This window comes from Mirounga angustirostris, unplaced genomic scaffold, assembly GCF_029215605.1.
Source record: "Mirounga angustirostris isolate CCGP_5_RB_7025 unplaced genomic scaffold, mMirAng1.0.hap1 SCAF_6, whole genome shotgun sequence".
NCBI classification, from domain to species: domain Eukaryota; kingdom Metazoa; phylum Chordata; class Mammalia; order Carnivora; family Phocidae; genus Mirounga; species Mirounga angustirostris.
In genome coordinates, this window is record NW_026991714.1 from 50,071,791 (window position 1) to 50,093,313 (window position 21,523).

At 47.0% G+C, this 21,523-nt stretch overlaps 1 protein-coding gene across 2 annotated transcripts in view; it reads left to right on the plus strand.

Annotated features, from left to right (window-relative positions):
• The window catches only part of ASTN1 (astrotactin 1), a 292,194-nt gene that overhangs the window by 255,138 nt on the left and 15,533 nt on the right, over window positions 1–21,523 (plus strand). For both annotated transcript variants that reach the window (XM_064593527.1, XM_064593528.1), the window contains exons 17-20: window positions 7,070–7,338; window positions 12,898–13,031; window positions 16,978–17,129; window positions 18,229–18,364. In XM_064593527.1, coding sequence (XP_064449597.1) covers window positions 7,070–7,338; window positions 12,898–13,031; window positions 16,978–17,129; window positions 18,229–18,364 — 691 coding nt within the window. The remainder of the gene's footprint in view (window positions 1–7,069; window positions 7,339–12,897; window positions 13,032–16,977; window positions 17,130–18,228; window positions 18,365–21,523) is intronic.

Consider the following 21,523-nt stretch of genomic DNA (forward strand, 5'->3'; position numbering starts at 1 on the left):
GCACTACGCCCACACCAAAACTTCAGTTTCACATGAACTTAATTAGCCAGGAACCTCAACCAGGCGATTATTTGTTTGACAGGCTCATTAAGGGGGGAGGGGCAATCTCAAGAAAATGTAACCTTATGTTATCAATCAATTTTTAAAAGCCTTCTGGGGTATATATACCGTTTTATTTCTGTCTCCTACAGCTTCCAAATCTGCATAGTCATAATTGATGAACAAAATTATCACCTGGAGGTGCCTTGGGGAAAGGTTTAATTCTGTATGGTAGACAATGTTTCACGAGGCAGGCAGAAAATTGGAAAACTGCATTTTTAGAGAAGAAAAATGTCAACAAGAATTGGAGGAAAAGTAAGCATTTTCTGGCTAAGTATCAATTAAACAAAAAATTCAATTTTCCAGAAGACACCTTTTCTTCAACCTCCCAGCTAATGGTGCTTTGCTAAGGTGCCCAGTGGATATTTGATGACTGCTAATTACTTACACTGGACCTCACCACACCCAGAGATGTTGCTCATCCTTATAACAAAGACCATTTGCTATTTCCAGAAACTTCCTCAAGAAATACCAAAGAACTAATTCTGAAGTTTCAGAAACTTTAATTTTAGAACCAGAAGTAAAGAATATATCCTGACAAAAGGATTTCTAAAAAAAAAATTGTGAATTCATTTGTAGGAAAGGACAGGAATATAAACCCTATGGAGCTGGAACTGTTTCTGAACGTGCTGGACAATCGCGAACCAGTGGTTTTCTAGTATTGAATCCCAAAAGCACATCCCCAAAGATGTGCTTCCTCTGAGCTAATGGGTAGTGATGAATGTGTGGCTGGAAACTCGGGTGGGCTCCAGTGTTCAGGCTGAGCTGGGGTTAAGTAGGAAAACTGCAGAAGACAGAGGGTTTCACGTTTCATCCTTAGGACTGTTCTCAGGGTCCAGAGTGTCCCCCGACTCTTGCTGTTACAAGCACTGTCTTTTTTTGCTGGGGAAGTGGGATACGCTGCGCTGAATCCTGGTACCAGGGCTGTCACTCAGCTCTCAGCGCTGGCCACGCCCCCACAGCAATGTGCCTTCCGCCTCAGCTGCTGTTTGGTGCCCGTGGCTCAGGACACCAATCAGACCCTTGAGGCCCTCTGCCATTGGTGGCTACAGCTTCCCCACGTTGATTCGTCACAGGAGAACCACCGTCTGCTCCTCGGAGCCACAATTGGCTGCCCCTTTTCTGAAGCTTAAGTCCTTCAGCTCCAACGTAAATAACTTCATGCCCATCAGTAACTTTGGGATGCCTGTGTGTGTTTCACACAATTTGCAAGATGTATTTCTGCAGTATTTCTTCAAATCTTTGCAGCTGGATAATCTCAGGCCAAGTCACATTTGTACCTGACGGGAGGGGAACTTGCTCTGGATTGCTGTTCCTCTTTTTAGGAGAAAACTAGAAAAATCTCCAAAGAACCCAGGACAGCAAGGAGGGAAATGAATTGAAACCCAGCCTGTCTCATTAGTACCTCATCACTTTGTATACAAATCATTATGAATGATTTATTAATTCGACAAACATTTATAGGCATTCAATAAATATTTGCTTAATGAATTGCCGAATGCATTAGCTACTTGTTAGGCGCTGTGGGCTATGACACTGGAAGAACAAGACACAGTCTGGCCCCAGGGAGCCCATCTGATGGTGTGGCTGGTGGGCGGGGTAGGCAAGAAGACAAGGCATTGTGAGAAGAATTAATTTCAGAGAGTGCTCAGTCCATCCCAGGCACCACGAAACTCTCTTCATGGATTATGTCAGTTCATCTTTACCACAGCTTTACTAAATCAGTTCGGTTATTATCTCCTTTTTATATATGAGAAAGCCCAGGCACAGCAAAGTTAAGAAACTGACCCCAAATCGTACAGCTTGCAAGTGAGAAGGTCAAAAATCAATCCCAGGCAGAGTGACTCACACTTCACCCCATAAGCCGCTGTGGCATCGGGGCAGCCGTGGGCGAGAAGAGGAGTGGATGGTTCAGGGAGGCAAAGGGTGTGAAGACTGGGCGATTGGTTGGAAGGGCAAGGGAGAACCAACAAGGAAGCCGAGACTTCCATGTTGAGCAACGAGGAAGCCAGCGCGGTTTGCTGAGCTAACACCTTCGAGCGAGGAGCAGGTTGCTGGGGACAGTGTGGAATGACCACAGCAGTTGGGGACACGTTGAGTTTGAGGTGCCCCTTGGACATTCAGGTGGATTTCCAAGCAAGCTACTAATGAGGCTCTGCTATACTCATGGGAGAGGTCCTGGCGAGAGACAAGAGAGTTGGCTGTTGTTGGAATAATGCTTCGTTCTTGCCGCTTGATTGTTTAAAGCTTTAGCAAGGGGCTAACTGTTTACAAATGCCTTGGTTGTATTTGTTTGACTTGTGTTTAAATTTTAAATCTATGATCATGAGTTATTATATTCACCCCCTTTACCCTTCGTATATATATACACACACATACAGAGAGAGAAACATATATATATATATATATATATATATATATATATATACACACACACACACACACATACAGAGAGAGAAAGACAGGTAGAGAGATGATGGCTATGGATACACTTGAACTAGGTAAAGGAGTTTCCAAGCTAAAGGCACAGTTACTGGCCCCAAGCACTCATTGTCTCATACAGAGGAGTAGAGAGAAGTGGCCAGCTTATGCCGTCTCCTCTTTCACCTGATTATTAATCCATCACATTGTACTTTATTCAGGTCTCAGAGACTGTCTTATGGCAAGTCTAGGAGTTAAGTTCAAGTCATCCAGGGTGACTTAAACCTCTCTGTCCAAGGACATGACCGAACATCCTAAGAGACCGATCCGAGCCGGAGTGCATAGATGGAAATGTGAATTCAGATAACTCCAGGACACCCTATGTGAACAGGAGTAGGCTGGGGAGGCGATGGAGGGCAGGGTGTCGGTGGGCTCCAGGGCACAGTTAGCCATGGCTGTGCTTCATTTGCCCCATGTCAAGCTTTCTTTCTCGCAGATCCTAAGCTATCTCCGAGAGCTGGGATCTAATTAGTTTGCATTTGATTTCTTTGCCGCCTAATGAACTACCTCTGTAGTTCTAGCTGTGATGTCATTAACATCTCATTGCTTTGGGCACCAACTCAGGAGAGAGAGTCTTAAGCAGTCCCAGAATCCTACAGGAATCGTACCAATTTCCTTCATAACGACTCATCCACCTCCATGACCTGTCGGTTCCTACCAGCAAAGCAGACCCTGTGTGAGGATGGGTCAGTCACTTTTATCATCCTCGTATTGTTCCTGAGTCTAGGTGGGTCAGGATGTACATGCCTAAGGCCATGGGCACATCCACAATGAGATTCTGAACGTTGAGGATGCCAATATTCTCATTCCACAATATTCTATTGGGGAAATTCATCCACTGTGTGCTGTAGGATACAGATTTAGCCTAAAGCAAATGGCATTTATTTATAGCAAACTGTATTTGCAAAATGCTTTGCAGTTTTGGGGTTGTTAACTACATTCCAGGTTGGCTGTTCTTCTACTTATAAGAAAGCTAAGTGTCATGGCTGGACTCCAAAGCCTCCCTGAGAGCAATTAGATGAATTCTGCAAATAGGAATCAGAGGGGGCCACACCTGGGTGTTCTGGATCAGAAGGCACCTTTGCCTATTATAATCTTTTAAGACTTTAGCTCTAGCTTCTTTCTTATGTCCAGAGACCCTATAATTTGTTGAAATCATATATTCATGTTATTAAAAGACAGTGTAGTGTCTTAAAGCGCTAGAGCGTTTCCACTCAGGATCTAGAGGGCAGAAGAGGCAAGAAGAACCTACGGACTGTAATCCTGTGTGGTCAGTGGATGGGGGGAGCCATTGAACCATAAGGAAATAAGGTGGGGTCTCCTCCTGTGACTTTCCACACATTGACCTCTCTACTGCCTACCCCAACACTGAGGGGGAGTTAAAAGCAAATGTCAAAGATCAGACTCTCCTGAAGATTTTAGGATTTGGACTACTCTTTCACTTGCCACAGACATGATGGTTATAGGTGCTCTCTTTGGGCAAAGGGAGATTTATCTGAGCTTTCACCATCGGACTCCATCATTTTAAGGGGTATTTCCCAATTGTGTCTTAAACTGCACATGGAAAAGGCATTTCCTCTTTGAAAAATCTCTCTCACAGACACATCTCTATTCTTTGCTGGAGCCTGAATAGATGGCTTTGGGAGTTCCCTGCTCATTACCTCGGTATAAATCCAGCTCCTCTCTAGACAGCTCCGTCCTGCATGATGAGGGGACTGCAGCGGCCTTCAGCAGGCCCGCTTTCTAAGGACCTGAATATTTTCAGGAGAAGGAAAACAGGATTCTGGATTAAAACAAGAGTTTGGAGGTCTGCCACCATTTCTTTTGCATCCTCCTCCCCACGCCTCTCTTCTCCCTAACCTTGCACCTATCCGGGGCTGGAGGATATTGAGCGGGATTCGCTAAATCTTGATTTTAATGGGGATAGTCAGAAGACAGCCGCCAGGGAACAGCCCCTCAAATGTTTACAGCAATTACAAGCCTTAATGAGGGAGCGCGGGAGGGCAGGGAGGTGGGCTCAGCTCCACTGTGTTTGGGGATGCAGTGCCCTCTAGTGGCCGCATCTGTCTGTCAGAACGGTGCATCCCAAGTAATAAAAGGGCCCCTGGCCTACAGAGGGATGTGTATGGGGTGTGTGGTGGGGGAGGAGGCGGCGGAGTTCCTGGGTATTTGGGGATTAAAGGTGAGAGAAAAGGAATGTGGTGGCAGATTATTTCCCCCTTGAAGTAAATTTTACTCCATGTGAAGGATATTCAGGAGGATTTTAATTTTCTGTCTCTCAGTTACTTCTGTCTCTCGCTGTGTATGTTTCTCCTAGGGATACATTTTATGGAATTATGTTACTCATTAATTTTTAACTATTTCATTGAAAAAAATGGTACCACAACAAACTTTGTTAAGTAGCCAGGTGTTACTTTTCCACAAGTTTTTCCGTGGTGCCAAAGTGGCCCCACAGAATTCATCACAGATTATTTCCTCTCACAGAAGAGCATTTTAGACTTGATATCCCCATCTAGTGGTCATTTCGTGGGAACTCTTTCCCAGCCCCTGTTGAATCCTTTCTCAACAAGGAGGGCTGTGGGTTGATGAAATGCCCCTGGTCCTCCAAGAGACCGTCAAGCTCTCTGGCATTTTTTTTTTTGCATAGCAAAATTTTTTAAACTTTATCTTGAAAAGAAACACTGTGTCTTTTCTGATTTTTTTTTAATTTCATTCACTTTCCCAGTGAATGAAAGGCGGCCTGTTTTTCTAGAAATCATTTCAAGAATCCAAGACCTCATTCACTTCACTTATCTCTACCTGGTTCATATTAGCTGTTGAAGAAGGCTGAGGCCTGGCCAGGGGCTAGGTGAGGAGAGTCCTGCTAGGTTGTGCTCACTTTACAAATATTCCCAGCCACGGGCTTGACTGAGGTGCCTAAACCTGAATATCAATCAAGATTTACATGTGGCTCTGAGTGACTCTGGGGCTGGCTGGTGTGGGCTCCTGGGCCTCCCTGTTTGATAACACCATTCTTTGCTTTGGTGTGTGCAGTTATGCAGTTCTTATAACCTACGAAAGGCTTCAGTTCAACTCTGGGTTTGTTATTAAACAAATTGCAAATGTGAAATAAATTATATCTCACATTTATAGTCACTGAGTCCCATGTCAGTGGAGCTTCTGGATGGAAGATGCCTCATCCGCACACTGAGGATATTCATCTGGGAAACAACAGTGTTGAAATGTCTCATGATGTTTGCAAATGGGCTCATATTACATGGCAAACACAAGGGAGGAGGGCAGAGAACTCCCTGGACCCCACAAGAGAGAACCCTGTTAGAAAGGCAGTGAGTTGTAGCTCTCAGTCACCTTCTGAAACCCCTTTGCAAACCCTTCCAGCCATTTCCCCCAAAGATCTGGCCCATCAAGTACCACATTCCTGTGCGGTTCAGGATGACCGGAACGAGTGTTCTGTATCTGCCCTTTATTTCTAGAAGCCCAGTGGTCTCCACGAAATTGTTTCCTGTTTGGGCCTGTAGCTGTGTCACGAAGGGTCTGGGATCTCTTGCGGAGCCCAAGGGCTTTTGGTCAGTGGACTGTACTTCCAACTTCATCTAGCATGAATAAGTTAAATGGGAAATCATGAAGGCTTGGAAGACAAATATCAAGCCGTGTTTTCTTCCACAGGGAACAAAGTATTACTTATTTTCAGGTAGGCATTTCTCATCTTTGTCACCAAAAATAAACCAAGAATTTCTCTAACTACTTTTCACTCACCAATCAAGGACGTTATAAATCCATCTCTTTGGAGTGCCCAAACTCCCTCCCATCTTCCGTGCATTGATGAATAATAAAGCAGAAAAGTCCTCTTCCTTCCCAATGACTTAAAGGCTTTGGAATCCGACAAAATTTGATTCAAACCCCAGCACTTACAACATACTAGCTGTGTGATCTTGAGGCTCTTGGCCTCACTTTCCTCATCCATAAGGTGGGTGCAATGGTAGAACTCCATGCAGAGAGTTCTTGTAAGTGTTAAAAGAGGTCCGGGACAGATCTCACTTCATAGTTCAGGTAAATCTTACCTATAGTTATGATTAAACTCTTATGATGATGGTTGGACATGCACTAGTCACTGTGTTATGTACTTTAAAAACATGTTGCCTTTTATTCATCGCACAATGCTAGAGGTAGGTACAAGGAATATCTTCATTTTATGGATGAAGAAACTGAGTCCTGGGGTAATCACTGTTGTTACTGTTGTTACTGTTGGGATTATTGACGATAGTCATAGATCCTGCAGACACTGCAGATGCATCCTTCTGAGAGGATCGGTGGAGCTGAGGGTTCTCCAAAAGGAAACAACCTGATCTCACATCTGGAAGCACAATTCCTGAGTGCTGGAGTCAAATTCCTGGGATTTGACTCCAGCACTCAGGGGCCACGAGATCATGCAAGACCTTGCTCTTTTGCCTCATTGCCTCATTGCTCTTTTTCATTTTGTGTCTGGCAGGCAACTCCCCATCTGACGAGTCGGAGGAGCGGGAAAGAGACCCCAAGGTGCTCACGTTCCCAGAATACATCGCCAGCCTGTCAGAGACTGGCACCAAGCGCATGGCAGCTGGAGTCCGCATGGAATGCCAGAGCAAAGGACGATGCCCCTCATCCTGCCCCCTGTGTCATGTGACATCCAGCCCTGACACTCCTGCTGAGCCAGTTCTACTGGAGGTGACCAGAGCAGCCCCCATCTATGAACTGGTGACCAACAACCAGACACAGAGGGTAAGAGGCTTGGGACTCAGGGAAGCATCAGCAACAACAGATGGCTTTCCAAATGGCCGGAGTGGGGGTGTGGTGACAGGGTGTAGTTGAGTTCCGTGCTAGAATAGGGATACTGAGACTTTTTGTTTAGCTAATCCAGGCACATAATTTGCTTAGATTTGCATGTTTGCATATTAAGTCAAATCAGTGCATCCACAACACCCATGGTAATGACTCAAGAGTCACAACTCAGCATTTGTGTAGATTCTTGAGCAACAAGGGCTGGGAAGAAGAAGGTAGGTAGATCAGGAGGTATGGCATTCATAGTCACCAAAGTCATTGTTCAGAAAGACTCAGGGGATAGTTATGGAAGGAAGGCTGGCTCCCCTAACAGATCCCAAGCCTGGATTGGCTGCAGCGAGGCTAGGAGTGTGTCAGGCATAGGTTCCAAGGGAAGGGTCTGGTCTTAGCCTGGAGGGGATGGTGTCATGCCCATGGCTCTGACTCTAAGAACAAAGACCACAAAACCCCACATCCAAGCAAATCTTTTGCCTTATATTATACTGCTAGGTCATGACGTGTCCCAAGCACCCCTCCTTTCCCTGTGTGGCTCCCTTTCCAAAGGTGCTACGAGAAAATGAATGGACCCAAAGGGATAAGCTGGAGAACTGTGGCAGAGACAGTGGCTTAGCTCATTCCCTAGCTCTCTGATCTCCTCAAAGACAGAAAGAACAGAGTGGGTCACAACACACACAACAGCAACGATGATGACAATGACAAGAATAAAAACACAAAAGCTCAGGGTGTGGGGCTTCTGATGCTACAGGCAAAGGTGACCTTGAGGGACCAGACCATAGTAGAGTCAGAGCAGAGAGCTCCTCACCTGCCTGAGAGCTGTGTTCCTCCAGGTAGGGTGATGATTGCTTTCTCTTTCCCCTTTAAGGGACACCTGGTGCATCACAGTTGTTTCATAGGTGATGCTCCGCCAGCAAGGAGGGATTTTGCACGTGTATGCTGCTCTTGCCAATGATAGTTCAAAGCAACATTCCTCACAGGAACAAAAGGATAAGTGGTTCCTTTGGCCTATGAATTCCTCTTCATTCTGATGAAGTGACTGGGGAAGAAGAGCTGGGGAGAAGAGACCATGGAAGGGTGGCTTGCAAGGATGACAAGGACGGATTGATGTCACCATGGAGACCCAAAGCTGCGGTGGCTTTAATCCAGTGCCTTTACCTGCCCCACTTTGTCTTCTGGGAGCACCCAAGACTGCTGCAGCTGGTGCCCCAAGAGCTCCTGAGCACTTGGCCTGGACCAGCAGAGTCAGGGAATACACTCATAGCACCATCCTATGGGACAAGGCACGAGAAGCTGCAGAGTAGGGAAGAGCTGGGTGGGAAAGGAGGACAAAGACTCCCAGCATCCTGCAGGGGCGTCGTGGGTAAAATGGGGAAGCTGAAGGAATTTGTGTCTTTAGCATCTCCCTCTCTGGATCTCCTACTTGCCAGACCTTGGCCCTTCCCTGTCTTCCTGCACTGGTTTTAAGAGAGGGGTTGGGAGAGATCGTCCATCTGGCCGTATTTGAATATTGTAATTTCTGAACACGTAGACAAGGTGGCCCAAGGTGCTTCCATCACCATCCCATGTTTCTTCTCTCTCATTCCTTAGACATAGTCTGTCTTCTCTGTTCATTCTCTCTGTTCCTCTGCTTTTCCTTCTAATTTTCCCTTTCTCACAAAGAATGCAGATATGGAGTGAAAAAGCAAACAAAGAGGGGTACTAAGTCACGACACCAGTAAACTCGGTGTGTGTTCTTATCTCTACCCCTCTAGTAGGTCTGGGGCCAATTTTCTAACCACTCTTGGCCTCCTTCTGTTGGGCTAGATCATCTATAATGCCAAATTTCAATCTAGTGATTAGAAACAGTCTAGAAACAAATAGGTCAAACTATATAACCCACCAGACGTCTCCAACCCAACATCTTCCACCCCAAACAGTTACCATTGTGCTTCAGTCTCGGTGAATGGGATTCTTTTCTACCAAGTTGCCCAAGCTGGAGGCCAAGTATGCTTCCCTGACTTTTCTTGTCACTCCCTAACATCTATCTATCATCACCGGGGACTACAAATACTTTGAATCCATCCTCCTGTGATTGTACCCCCATCACAGTCATCCACTGTAATAGCAGGCCACCCTCTTCTTGTTACAGTAGCCTCTTACTGGTTTTCCTGTGAGACCAGTCAGTTTTCTGTCCGATACGGACATCAGGTCCTGCTGCAGCAGGGCAATTCAGTAGCTCTGCAGAATCTGTTAAATACAATCTAGAGTCCTTAGCATATCGTTATAAGGGCAATTCATTGTCCAATTTGGTCCTCACTTACATGGTTAGGTTTGTATATGCTTTATATTCTATCCTCCAAATTTTAACCTCCTTAAACACAACACATTTTCTGTCATGCATCTGGCCCTTCAGACTTGTCACTCTCTCTCGCAGAAATGGCCTCTCCTACATTTCTGCCAACGGCATACCCCTGCTATGACAGTACTTCCAGGTCTCAGCTCAAGCATCCACAGCTATGACAAGCCCTCCCTTGTTCTCCCAGGCCAGCCCCTGCTCCTTCAAGTGGCTTCCATTGTCTGTGTCCCTGCATCTTCTGAAGCACGTATCACCTGCTGTCACGAGTGCTCACATATTTGTTTACGTATTTGTCCTGTAGACTCTGAGAAGCACTCATTCTTCTATGGAATCCCAGCTCCCAGCTGACATGTAGTTGGCACCTATAAATGAATGAAATAAATAAATGGAAGAATGAACAGAGGGGCGAACTTGGCCTGGAAGTTCAGCTGCTTTCCCTAAAACAAAATAAGAACAAAAATGGGAAAATCCTATTTCTTTTTGGGAATCAGGATTAAATCTAATAACAAATGAGGATCCCCATGCAATGCCTGCCACATTCTAGATACCAAGAAAAATGTAATTTTTTTTCCTCTTCTTTCCAGAAGGGCTCCTTCTTGATTTCCCCTCTTCTACCCCAGCCTACCTTCCACAGTTACCGAAAGCCCAGGATTCAGGGAGTAGGAACTTGTGGAATTGTGTGAACCGAAGGGGGAAAGTTAAAGCTTTTGAAGAAACGTCTGTCATCATAAGTGTTGGTCTTTACTCCTTTGGGTTGAAAATCGGATCATGTTTCTCCCCTGTTTAAAACACTTTCCCCTGCTCTTAGAATGTGACACCACCCCTCACCATGGACCACAGGGTCTCTGTAACCGTCCCCACCCCCTCCCACTTGCTGAGCACCTCTTTGTCCTTCACTCTGGCTCTTAGAGCCAAAAGAGCCTTTACTCGGTTGATTTTAAAGGTTAACTTTCACCCAGGCTGAAGTCATCTTAATACTGGTTTTCCGCCTGGAACCAGATAACTCTTGATCTGTCCTTCCCAGTTCAGATAAAAACACACATCCTCATGGAGGCCTTCCCAAACCCCTCTGTGAGATTATCCCCCCTCCTTTTCCCTCCTGTCCCAATTCACCCTTTTTCTTTGGAGCACTTACCACCAGTCCTACTAACTTGGTTGCTTATGTAACTTTTGTCTGTTCCTTTGTTTGTTATTTGGCTGCAAGATGTATGTGGGCAGGGCCTGATTATGTCTAATGCTGCACTGTATCCTTAATGCTTAGCACAGCAGCCAGACCCTTACAGGTGCTTAGCTAGTAACTGTTGATTGAAAACTGCACGCAGGCAGCCACAATTTCCTCTTTATTCTACCTCTCTCAACGGAAGTCGGTTTTCCTAGTTTAAGAAAGTATACTTTTGATTTGAGTTTGGTTTGAGTTTGAGTTCAGTCAGGCAAAGCATGAAGTGAGCACCTGCAGTGCACCGGGCTTCCTACTAGGAGCCGGCGGACAATCAGTCACATTGAGCTCAGGTTCTGGGGTGGCCCCCACTCACTAGCCTGTGACCCTGAACAAGTCACTAACCTCTTTGACTCTAAATGCCCTCCACTGTAAATCCTGTCTATCATGGAGCTCAAACTACGGTGTTAGCCCTAAAAGGGCCTTGAAATTCTAAAACTACACACATATACTGATAATCAAGAATTGGTCCCTGCTCCCTAGAAGCTCCCAATCTGGGAGTAGGAAGGTGGGAGCGGGGTCAGTATGAACCCTTATGTGAAGTTCTGGGAGAATGTAACTTAGGGTATTGGCTTTCAGCTTAGACATTTCCATTTTTGTAGGGTTATCTGTCGGTTTTTTCTTACTCTCTTCTTTTTTCTTTTCCTTCCTTCCTTCTTTCTTTTCTTCCTCCCTCCATCCCCCCTCCCCCCCCTTCCAATATTTTGGCCTAAAATTTTCCAAGATGGCTGCTTCATTTCTCTAATTTACCAATTCTGTGTGGGTTTGGTAAGAGTGGGTCAGAGAGAAGAGACTCAAAGGAAAAGCAGAGGCTGCGGATGGTGAGCTGACCCAGACAGAGAGCTGACCTCGGCCAGAGGGCACGGCCACATGCCTGTGGCCAGCCTTGCCCTCTCCCTATCCCTGGGCTGGGGTTGAGGCAGCAGGGCCCCAGTGAGTGGTCAGTGCCCATCAGGATCTGCTTCCTCACCAGGAAATTGTCCCATCTCAAGTTCTGTTCCCTGACTAGTCTAATTTTATCCTTTTGTCCTTTCATCGACTAGGGAATATCTGCTGTGAAATCACTGTATGTAAAGAATTGTCCTAGGCTCTGTGACATTTGTATGCTTCCACAGAAGACCCAAGCCTGTCATTCAAACATAATAATAATTGCTGACATTTATTGATTACTGATGTAATATTTATATGTTACTAATGCATGCACAGCACAGGTATTATGCTATGCCCTTTGGCGTATATTATTTCAGGTCATCATCACAACAATCCTATGAGAAGAGTGCTGTTTCCATTCCATTTTTCCACTGAGGAAACCAAGTTGATCTAATTTGCCCCAGGTCACATGGCAGTGATTTGCAGAGCCAAAGTCCTTACCCAGGGCAGACAGCTCTGGAGCACAGTTCTTCACCTGGTTGCTGCTCTGTTTCTACCTTCTACCAGGAAAGAGAGGCCTCACACTCAAGGCAGATCTGTATAAATATTGTATGTGGGGTACAAGGCACACTGAAGGAATGTGGCAGAGGGGCAGTGCTGGGCAGGATGCGAAGGGCAGATGAGGATGCACAGAGAGGCATTTGAGAAAGGGCCAAGGGCCTAAGGGTGGAGAGAAGAGGGGTCAGGGCAGTGGATGGTCGAGATGTTATTGTTGCTAGGGCCTTGGGTGTGGAGTGACGGATGGAGAAGAAGGGAGAAGTAAGACTTGCTTCCAAGGTAACAGCTCTCAACCATAGGGGTGACTGGCACATTAATGAGAGAGCAGCACCAAGGAGGTCCTGCAAGGTCTAGCTTCCCAGAATCAGTCTCCTGGGGTAGGAATTTTAGATCAAAAAAATGGTGAAGTGGTGCCCCAGCCTACTGGCTGAAAGTAATCTAGAACCAAACAAAGCCTGGATTCTGTCTCTTGACTGGTGACCCAGCCCTGGCTCCCGGACACTTACTCTTCCTTCTCTTGCAGCTCTTGCAGGAGGCCACCATGAGCTCACTCTGGTGCTCAGGGACTGGAGATGTCATCGAGGACTGGTGTCGATGCGACTCCACGGCTTTTGGAGCAGATGGACTTCCCACCTGTGCACCTCTCCCACAGCCTGTGTATGACTCCCCTTCTCTGCCTCTGTGTTGCGTGCCCGCCTCTGCACGGTTCTGCAAATGTGTATTACAGGGCATCCACTTGTTGCAAAGCAATAGACCAGGGGCCAGGGAACAGGAAGAAAAACATGAGGCAGCTCCTGGCCTCAGCAAGCTTTCAATCTTAGGGATGCAGCACGCAGAGTGTCATAGGAGAAGACATGGTCTGATAAGAGTTATCAGAGACGTTTAAGTCAAGTGTGAAAGGGAATGGTCAAGTCTGAATTGGGGGCAGGCGAAGGCTTCATGAAGGAGATGGCACTTGAGTTTCTCCCTGAAGATAGAGAGGATGGACAGCATGGCCAGAAGATCAGAGGGCTAAAGTGACATTGCAGGGGAGGAAGTGAGAGATCGGTAGTGAGACTCTACTAGGCCAATGACACATTTCCTGGGTGGCAGCTCTGTGTGGAGCCATTAGGTACTGTTATCACTTCCATTTAAGAGACAAGGAAATGCATTCAGATGGTCTGAATGATTTTTCCAAGGCCCTCAAGCAGGAAGCAGAGCCACCACCGCTAAGAGGCCATGATATTAGCCATGATAATGTTGAGAGGACACAACGGAGAGATGATCCGGGGTAGAACCAATGGGGGGGTGGTGGTGGAAGGGGGGTTGTGGGTGACTTGGTGGTGTGGGAGGGAGAAAGAGGGAGAAGTTGAGAATGGACCTGTGACTTCAGTCCCAGTGGCTGGGAAGATGAATAAGCCACAGCTGAGAAGAGAAGCATCAAGGGACATGCACGTTTGAGGAGGAGACTGTGTCCAGTTGGACCCGTCTTGGAGGTATAGCAGGGCAGTCCTACCGAGATGTTCAGAGGTCAGAGGGAAAGACGGTTTGGAGAAATAGACGTCTCCTAGAGATAAGAAGATTTAAACCAACCCCAAAGAAATGAGCAATGGAACCCCAGCTATGAGAAAAGATCCTCTCGAATAAGTATCAACTGGAAAGAGGAGAGGGTCAGAGATGAGCATTAGGGGCTATCTGCATTTGAGGGGTGAACAGAGTACAAAGGGTTGTCAAGGTGGTTCAGGAAGAACATGTCCAATTTCCTTGCCCTCAAGGGAAGGCTGCACAGAACTGGCCAAATCCCTGTAGGCAGGCACCCCCTTAGCCTCTGCTGTGACATCTGTACTGGGAGTGACGCACAGACATATGGTGTCTAATAAGGAGTGCTGGCAGGAACCACTGGAGTCACATGGCCCCATGGGTTGGTGAGGCAAAAAAAGCCCAAAGGGAGGATCAGGACCCATGGGAATAGGAGGCTGAGTCAGCAGGAGCGAGCCAGCAGGAGGACACCAGCCAGTGAGAGTCTGGTTGTGCAGATGCTGCCCTCCGGCCTGATGCAGGGAAGTGCTATTGGGCATCAAAGAGCCAGGACTGAACAGGAAGAGAACCAAGAGAGATGAGACACAACAGTAGACTATCAGCGCAAACCAATGTCTTCTCTTGTCCACGTGCCCTCTCTCTATGGGTAGTTTTAGATACACCAGCACTTGGCTTCTTGCTCTTTATGGCCATGACTTGGACCTCTTGAGTCAAAGGAGAATTGAGGTCATTATTAGTCAAGGTCCTTTCTTTTGGTATAAAGGGAGCCACTAGAAGCAGATGGTGCTTCTAGATGGATTCACCCACTAAGAAAACTACCTCATTTTTGACACAACACTGAGGCCACTAAACAGTTATCATCAGGTGGACACAAGATCCAACCATTGGTGTCTTAGGGTTGATTTTCTTTCTAAACCTGCGTTTACTGTATGTTATTGCTAAAGATCAAATTGGGCTAAATTTCCATAAGCAGGAACATCTATTAAGGACTTCACTTCTCTTGTCAACTTTAATCACTTCTTTTAGTAGCAGACCTTAGTTTCTTGAACGTTTCTTGGTAATTGGAAATAGAAATGTACTCTGGTTTTACACGAGTCTATGTAAATCATGCATGCCGCTGTTTCTCAGTAGAGGCCAGCTTTGGTCCACATTTTCACAGAATCTGACTTCTCAGAAAGGCTTAGTTACTTACTTAAGCTTCCTAATGCTTTTTTCTTCAAAATAGCACTCGGCATATGACTCTAATTAATGAATTCGTCAATATCCGCACTGTTTTGGGTCTACTCCATCTTTCATGTCATCTGCAAACTATGCACTCCTTCATAGTAAGCCACTAAGGAGCATGTGTTTTGCATTATTTTTCCACTGGTTGAATTCCTTGCTATTGCTCCCACAGTCTCCCGTGATTTCTTCTTAAAGTTCTTATCACACATTATTATAATCACATGTATAATTGTATGTTTTTCTATTGACCACTCCACAAAAGAAGGGGTTATGGGGCGCCTGGGTGGCTCAGTCGGTTAAGCGTCTGCCTTCAGCTCAGGTCGTGATCCCAGGGTCCTGGGATCGAGCCCCGCATCAGGCTCCCTGCTTAGCAGGGAGTCTGCTTCTCCCTCAGACCCTCCCCCCTCTCATGTGCTCTCTTTCTCATTCTCTCTCAAATAAATAAATAAAATCTTTAAAAAAAAAAAAAGAAAATTCATAGCAGAGAAAAGCAAACTGGCTAACAAATATTTGAAGAGATGGTCAACTCATTTGTTCATTGGAAAAAATGCCAATTAAAACAATGTATAGGAACGCCTGGGTGGCTCAGTCGGTTAAGCTTCTGCCTTCGGCTCAGGTCGTGATCCCAGGGTCCTGGGATCGAGCCCCGCATCGGGCTCTCTGCTCCGCGGGAAGCCTTCTTCTCCCTCTCCCGCTCCCCCTGCTTGTGTTCCCTCTCTCGCTGTCTCTCTCTCTGTCAAATAAATAAATCTAAAAAAAAAAAAAAGAAGGGGCTGGAGGTGGCTCGAGCACCACTGCATCTTGAGCACCAAGCACATTCTGATACGTAGTAGGTGCTCAACAAACATTTGCTGAATTGAAATTGACCGTTGCCTTGGTGTGTTCCATCTGTAGCACCTGGCACAATGACCCCCTGAGACCAGTGACAGGCATCTGTGAGCTGAGTAGAGAGCAGAGGTCGATGATTATGGGAGGTCGTGAGATACGGGGACCAAGGATGAGGGTGAATGGCAGGGATGGCATGTGACAGACGGAGACTGGAATGAGCAGGAGCCAGGAAAATCCCCAGAAGCCAGTGGTCTAGAAAGAAACCCGGAATTGGAAGCAAGTGACAAATCTGAGATATACCTATGAAGTCAGAACAAGGTAACAAATTGAAACCACTTGGACCATTAGGAGATCCGTACCACGAACGTCAATAATGTGTAGTGAGTCTCTGCAAGGCATAAGGACATATGAGATGGCAAGGCAAAAGAGTGGTGAAAATGGACAATTTGCATGGAAGGAGGAGACTCTGAATTGGGAAAAGCAAAGAAAGACTGGAGTCGGGAATCAGGATAGTCAAAGAAACCCAAGAACAAAAAAAGAACCTGAAATCAGAGCTCAAGTTTGTAGCCACAGGACATCACCCAGGGCTCTCCCAGACACCACCTCAGTGAGCCTTGGCATGAGCTTTATAGGCACATTCTCCTATATTCAAGGGCAAATCCAGAAATTATATTTGCAAGAAATTATATTTGTAAGCAGGGCCACCCAGAAAGCCCTGCCCACTGACCCTATAAGATGTAGGTGCTCATTCATCTTTGATTCACCTACTTATTTATTTATTTGCAAGCAGATGTTGAGTTCCTAATCTGTAAAAGGCACTTAAGAGTAATAAAATACAGATTCTGGGGACCTTCAAGAACCATTGCTCTCTAGTGAAGGAGACAGGCGCTCAGAGAGATTGTTGCAGTGGTTGGTTAAGAAAGGTTAGAAGGAAGACTTGAGGGCATAACAATTGAGAAGGTGGCCAGTATCAGAAGAACATCGCAGGACCCAACAGGTCCCCATGTCATGTCTCTTCCTGTCTTGCACTCAGGCTGAGACTCTCCACGGTTCATGAGCCCAGCAGCACCCTCGTGGTCCTGGAGTGGGAACACTCAGAGCCTCCAATTGGGGTGCAGATTGTAGATTACCTCATCCGTCAGGAAAAGGTCACTGACAGGATGGACCACTCCAAAGTGGAGACAGGTGAGCCTCTCCAACTTCATGGGCTCATCTTAATCCATTGGTAAAAAGAAGAGAAAAGAAAAATGTCCTGCCTCCTGGTCTATGCTCCGGATCCCCGGTGTCCAAGGGTCCCTGGTGGTTGGGTGGTGGGGTGGGGGTGGCGGGGGCGAGGTGGGTGGGCCAGGGGTGGGGAAGCAAGAACAGCCATCTCGTCCATTTAAGAGTTTTTGCATGGTGAGCATCTGACAAAGTCTTGTTTTGATTTTGTTTTTCTTTTTGTTTATTAAAGAGGTGTCCATTTCATTGCCTCTAGGCACACTCACAAAGAAACAACAGTACAGTACACTAGTTATCCTAGCCCACAATTAAGAAACAATTCTGTGCTAACCACTGCCATGATTACAGGAAAAAAAAAATTCCTTTGCTAATAACCCCCCTCTGGGCAAAAGCATGCGCAAACAGATGTTACCCCATGTCTTGTCCTAAAGCAAACTCTGCAGTTGCCAGGTCCAGCTAGAAGAGGGAAGTCTTCAAGAAGTGGAAACACCCCATGAACAATGTTCCATGCCCTAGTATTTTGCTGCCTACACGTAGGGAAAGGTCAACATAAATCATCCCTAAAACCTACGCGTGAGTGTGGTCCCCCACAGGATGGTGGCGTCCACAGTTTGATGCAGGGTGAACAAGCTCTGCCAAAATGGTCAGCGAGGCTGGGAGACATATGCACGGCCTTCAGGTATGGGGAACTGTCTCCTGCTTCCTTCGAGGCCCTGTCCCTGATGCGCACAGGTACTGCAAAGGGCTGGCAGGGACCACTGCCCTCAGCAGCTGCTCCCTACCCTTGCCAAGAACATTTCATAAAAGAGCTCACACATGTGTGTACATCTTGCCATAGTTGTGTCTGAACTCACTCCGGACAAATGGCTCTAAATTGATTAAACATGAAACAGAAAAGACAATTCCTTCTAGGTCTTTTTTCTCTACTAGGAATTTGAGAAGACTGGGGACCAAGCAGTTCTAATGTTAAGTTCCCATTGAACTGATGCCATCTCCTTGCTTGGCCAGCACTGTTTCTCATGGCCTTTTCCATTCCTCCCCCCCACCCCCCCACCTGGGGCAGAAACGGTGCTGAGCTTTGTGGACGACATCATCTCTGGAGCAAAGTCTCCTTGTGCCATGCCGGCTCGGGTACCAGACAAGCAGCTCACCACTATCTCTCTGATCGTTCGATGCCTGGAACCGGACACCATCTACATGTGAGTGATACACGCCTGCCTGGCTTTTCCTTACCCTGAACGTCCTGAGGCTCTGAGCTCCTTCCTTTTCGTGCTTGAGTTCCTTCAGAAACTCGGAAAAATATTTTGAGTTTCTCAAGTCTTACCCTGATCAGTTATAGAGAACTTTCTAGGGACTGGAAAGGGAGGATTAAGAAAGACAAGAGAGCCCCATCCTTCAAAGAGTTTGCAACACAGAAAGGAAATATACAAACAGCTAAATTTAACATCTGATAGGACGACATAGAGGCTAGATGGAAGAACAAGGAACATGCAGAAGAGAAGGGAAAGGAGTGGCTAATTCTAACTAGAGTGGACATCACTCACTGGGGTCGTGTAGAATTTCGGTAGGTAGAGTGATGTCGGAAAAGGCAGAGCAGGCTGAGGAACCAGCAAGGGCAAAAGCAAAGAGGCATGAAGGTGAGTAGCAAGTAGTCCAATCAAGCAGAAGCAGATGGTGAGTAAAAGGGAATGGAAGAAAGTGATTCTGGAAAAAGAGAGTGAATGCTCTAAGTCAAGGGAGATTATTAATTTTTTTTGACGAAAGAATAGCAAGAACTCTGCTTTAGAAAGCTAGCTCCAGTGACGTCGAAATAGTTTATAGAGGTAGAGATGGTCAGCATTTTTCTCCAAGGAAAATATGGTGGACTCCTATCTCATGGCACTTGGAACAGCCCTGTTCTCTCTGGGAGCGCTTCCTCATTTCTCCCTGTGCTCCTGGAACAATAGTAAAATAGTTGTGAAGCAGAGACATAAAAGACGCTCTTGTGAGAGGAGAGAGGTTGAGGAAATCTAAGTCATGAGGGGAAAACAGGGAAGGAGGGCAAGGCAGAATTCCTGGTAATGTTAGTTCTGGGACCTTTTGACCCCACTGGTATGAAAAACAGTTTACAGTTTACAGATGAGGTCACAAAAATAGAGTCAGAGTAGCCAGAATAAATCATCTCCATTTCCACAGGTAAAGAATTCAAAGGTAAAAAGCACTAGAAATGTGAGTGGCATTGACTGCAAGTGAAGGAGATGCTCAGGCTGAATGGCTTCCATCTTGGAAAGAGATGTAACTAGGGGGCCATACTAGTAAAATATGTCAAGACAAGGGATATTCTAGAAGAGCTGGAAAATACAGAGAAATGGAAAGGATGGTTCCATGACAAGGGAAAGCTGACCAACTTAAGATTTTTAGCAGCTCTCTTGCTATTGGGCAGGTGTCGCCCTTTATGAGGAGGGGAAACAGGCAAAAGGAGGAAAGATTAAGGACGGTGCAGTAAAATGCCTCAAACTCAGTGAAGCTGGAATTCTCACTTAAAATAAGAGCTCCCTAATTCTTGTCACTAAGTCACAGCTGTTAATTAGGAGTTTGGAAATTCCTGTGAACCAGCCCTCACCCATCTTGGGACCCTCCTCACGTTGGCCTGATTTGGCCACGTTTCCTGATCAAAGACCTGAGACTGACACCTTCTCCCTCACAGCAGTCTTTGGTGAACTTCCAGCGTTGCCCTCTTAAGTCTCGTAAAGCACCAGCTTTCTGTCTGTGTTGATGATGAAGTCAGAGCGCTTGGGACAGAGGGAAGAAGCCGCTGGCTAGGTGGCGCTCCACTAGGTGGCGCTGCAGATCACGCGAAGAGGGCCTTGGAGGGCCTGGGAGAGCCTGGCCTCCTTGTAGCTTGAAGCCAGACCTTCAGAGTGTGGTAGGAGTACAGAGCCCCGGATTAATTGCTGGAAACACATGGCCCCAAGCCTGGTTCTGTTTCTAAGCGCTGGTCATTGTAAGCAGGATTGCAACTAAGTTTCCTTATCATTAAAAGGGAGGGTTCGGCCTTCGCTTGTGGGGTGCTTACTGGGTGCGGGAGCCCCTGGGAACCCTCGGGGACCCTGTGAGGCTGGGGTCTTGCTCTCATCTCATAGTTGAGGAAACTGAGTTTCAGCAACACAGAGTCGCAAGCTGGTTGTCTGGGGTGTGGCGGTGGTTAAGAATTGAATCAGGGTTTGCGTTCTCTTCGCTGACTGCTTCTTACTCCGCAGCCACTCCAGGCTACCGGAAGGATCTAGCAGCATGATCTCATTTCCTCACGTGAAAGCGTGGAGCTGCCTCCACGGGGTGGAAGGGCGTTTCAGCGTAGCTGGCTTATTTTGTCAGCCTGTGCGATTGTGAGAATTCTGGGTCCACAGTACAAAAACATGTAATTCCCTGGTGGAAAGAGATCTTAAAGTGTGTCTGGTTTGACATCTTCAGTTTACAGAGAAGGAAACTGAGGCCCGAGCGGGGAGGTGGCTCCCTTTCTAGCCCACGCCCCTCGTCCCAGCCTGTGCTCACAGGAGAACTACTGCCTTTGGGAGCGAGCAGGAGCCGACGGACGACAGTTCGGAAAAGGGGAGTGGGTGGGGCGCCTGGGTGGCTCAGTCGGTTAAGCGACCGCCTTCAGCTCAGGTCATGATCTGGAGTCCCGGGATCGAGTCCCGCATCGGGCTCCCTGCTCGGCGGGGAGCCTGCTTCTCCCTCTGACCCTTCCCCGTCTCATGTGCTCTCTCTCATTCTCGCTCTCTCAAATAAAATCTTAAAAAAAAAGGGGGGGGGAGTGGACTCGGAGCCCTCCGCAGAACCCGCCACAGGTGCGCCGGGACACGTGAGAGAAGCACATGAGGCAGCCAGCCCTGGACTCGGCCAGGGTGCTCCTTGCACACCAAGTTTCAGGAACCGGAGCCAGGCTTTGTCGGTTCTCACTCACACAGACACCCTCACACACTCTCTCATTCTCACAACCTCACACACACTCACTCTCTCATACACACACACCCACACACTATCTCACATGCTCACTCACACGCACACATTCACACACTCTCGTATCCCCCCCACACACTCTCACACATGCACTCACACTCTCACGTACCCTCTCACACACTTTCACACGCTCACTCACACACCCTCACGTACCCTCTCACACATCTTCACACACACACACACACACACATATGCTCTCATACCCTCCCACACATTCACACACTCTCATATCCCCCCCACGCACACACACACTCATACCCACACACACACACACCTTCACACGCTCACTCTCACACACCCACACACACTCACCCCACACACTCGCTCTCACACTCACACACACCCTCTCACACACACTC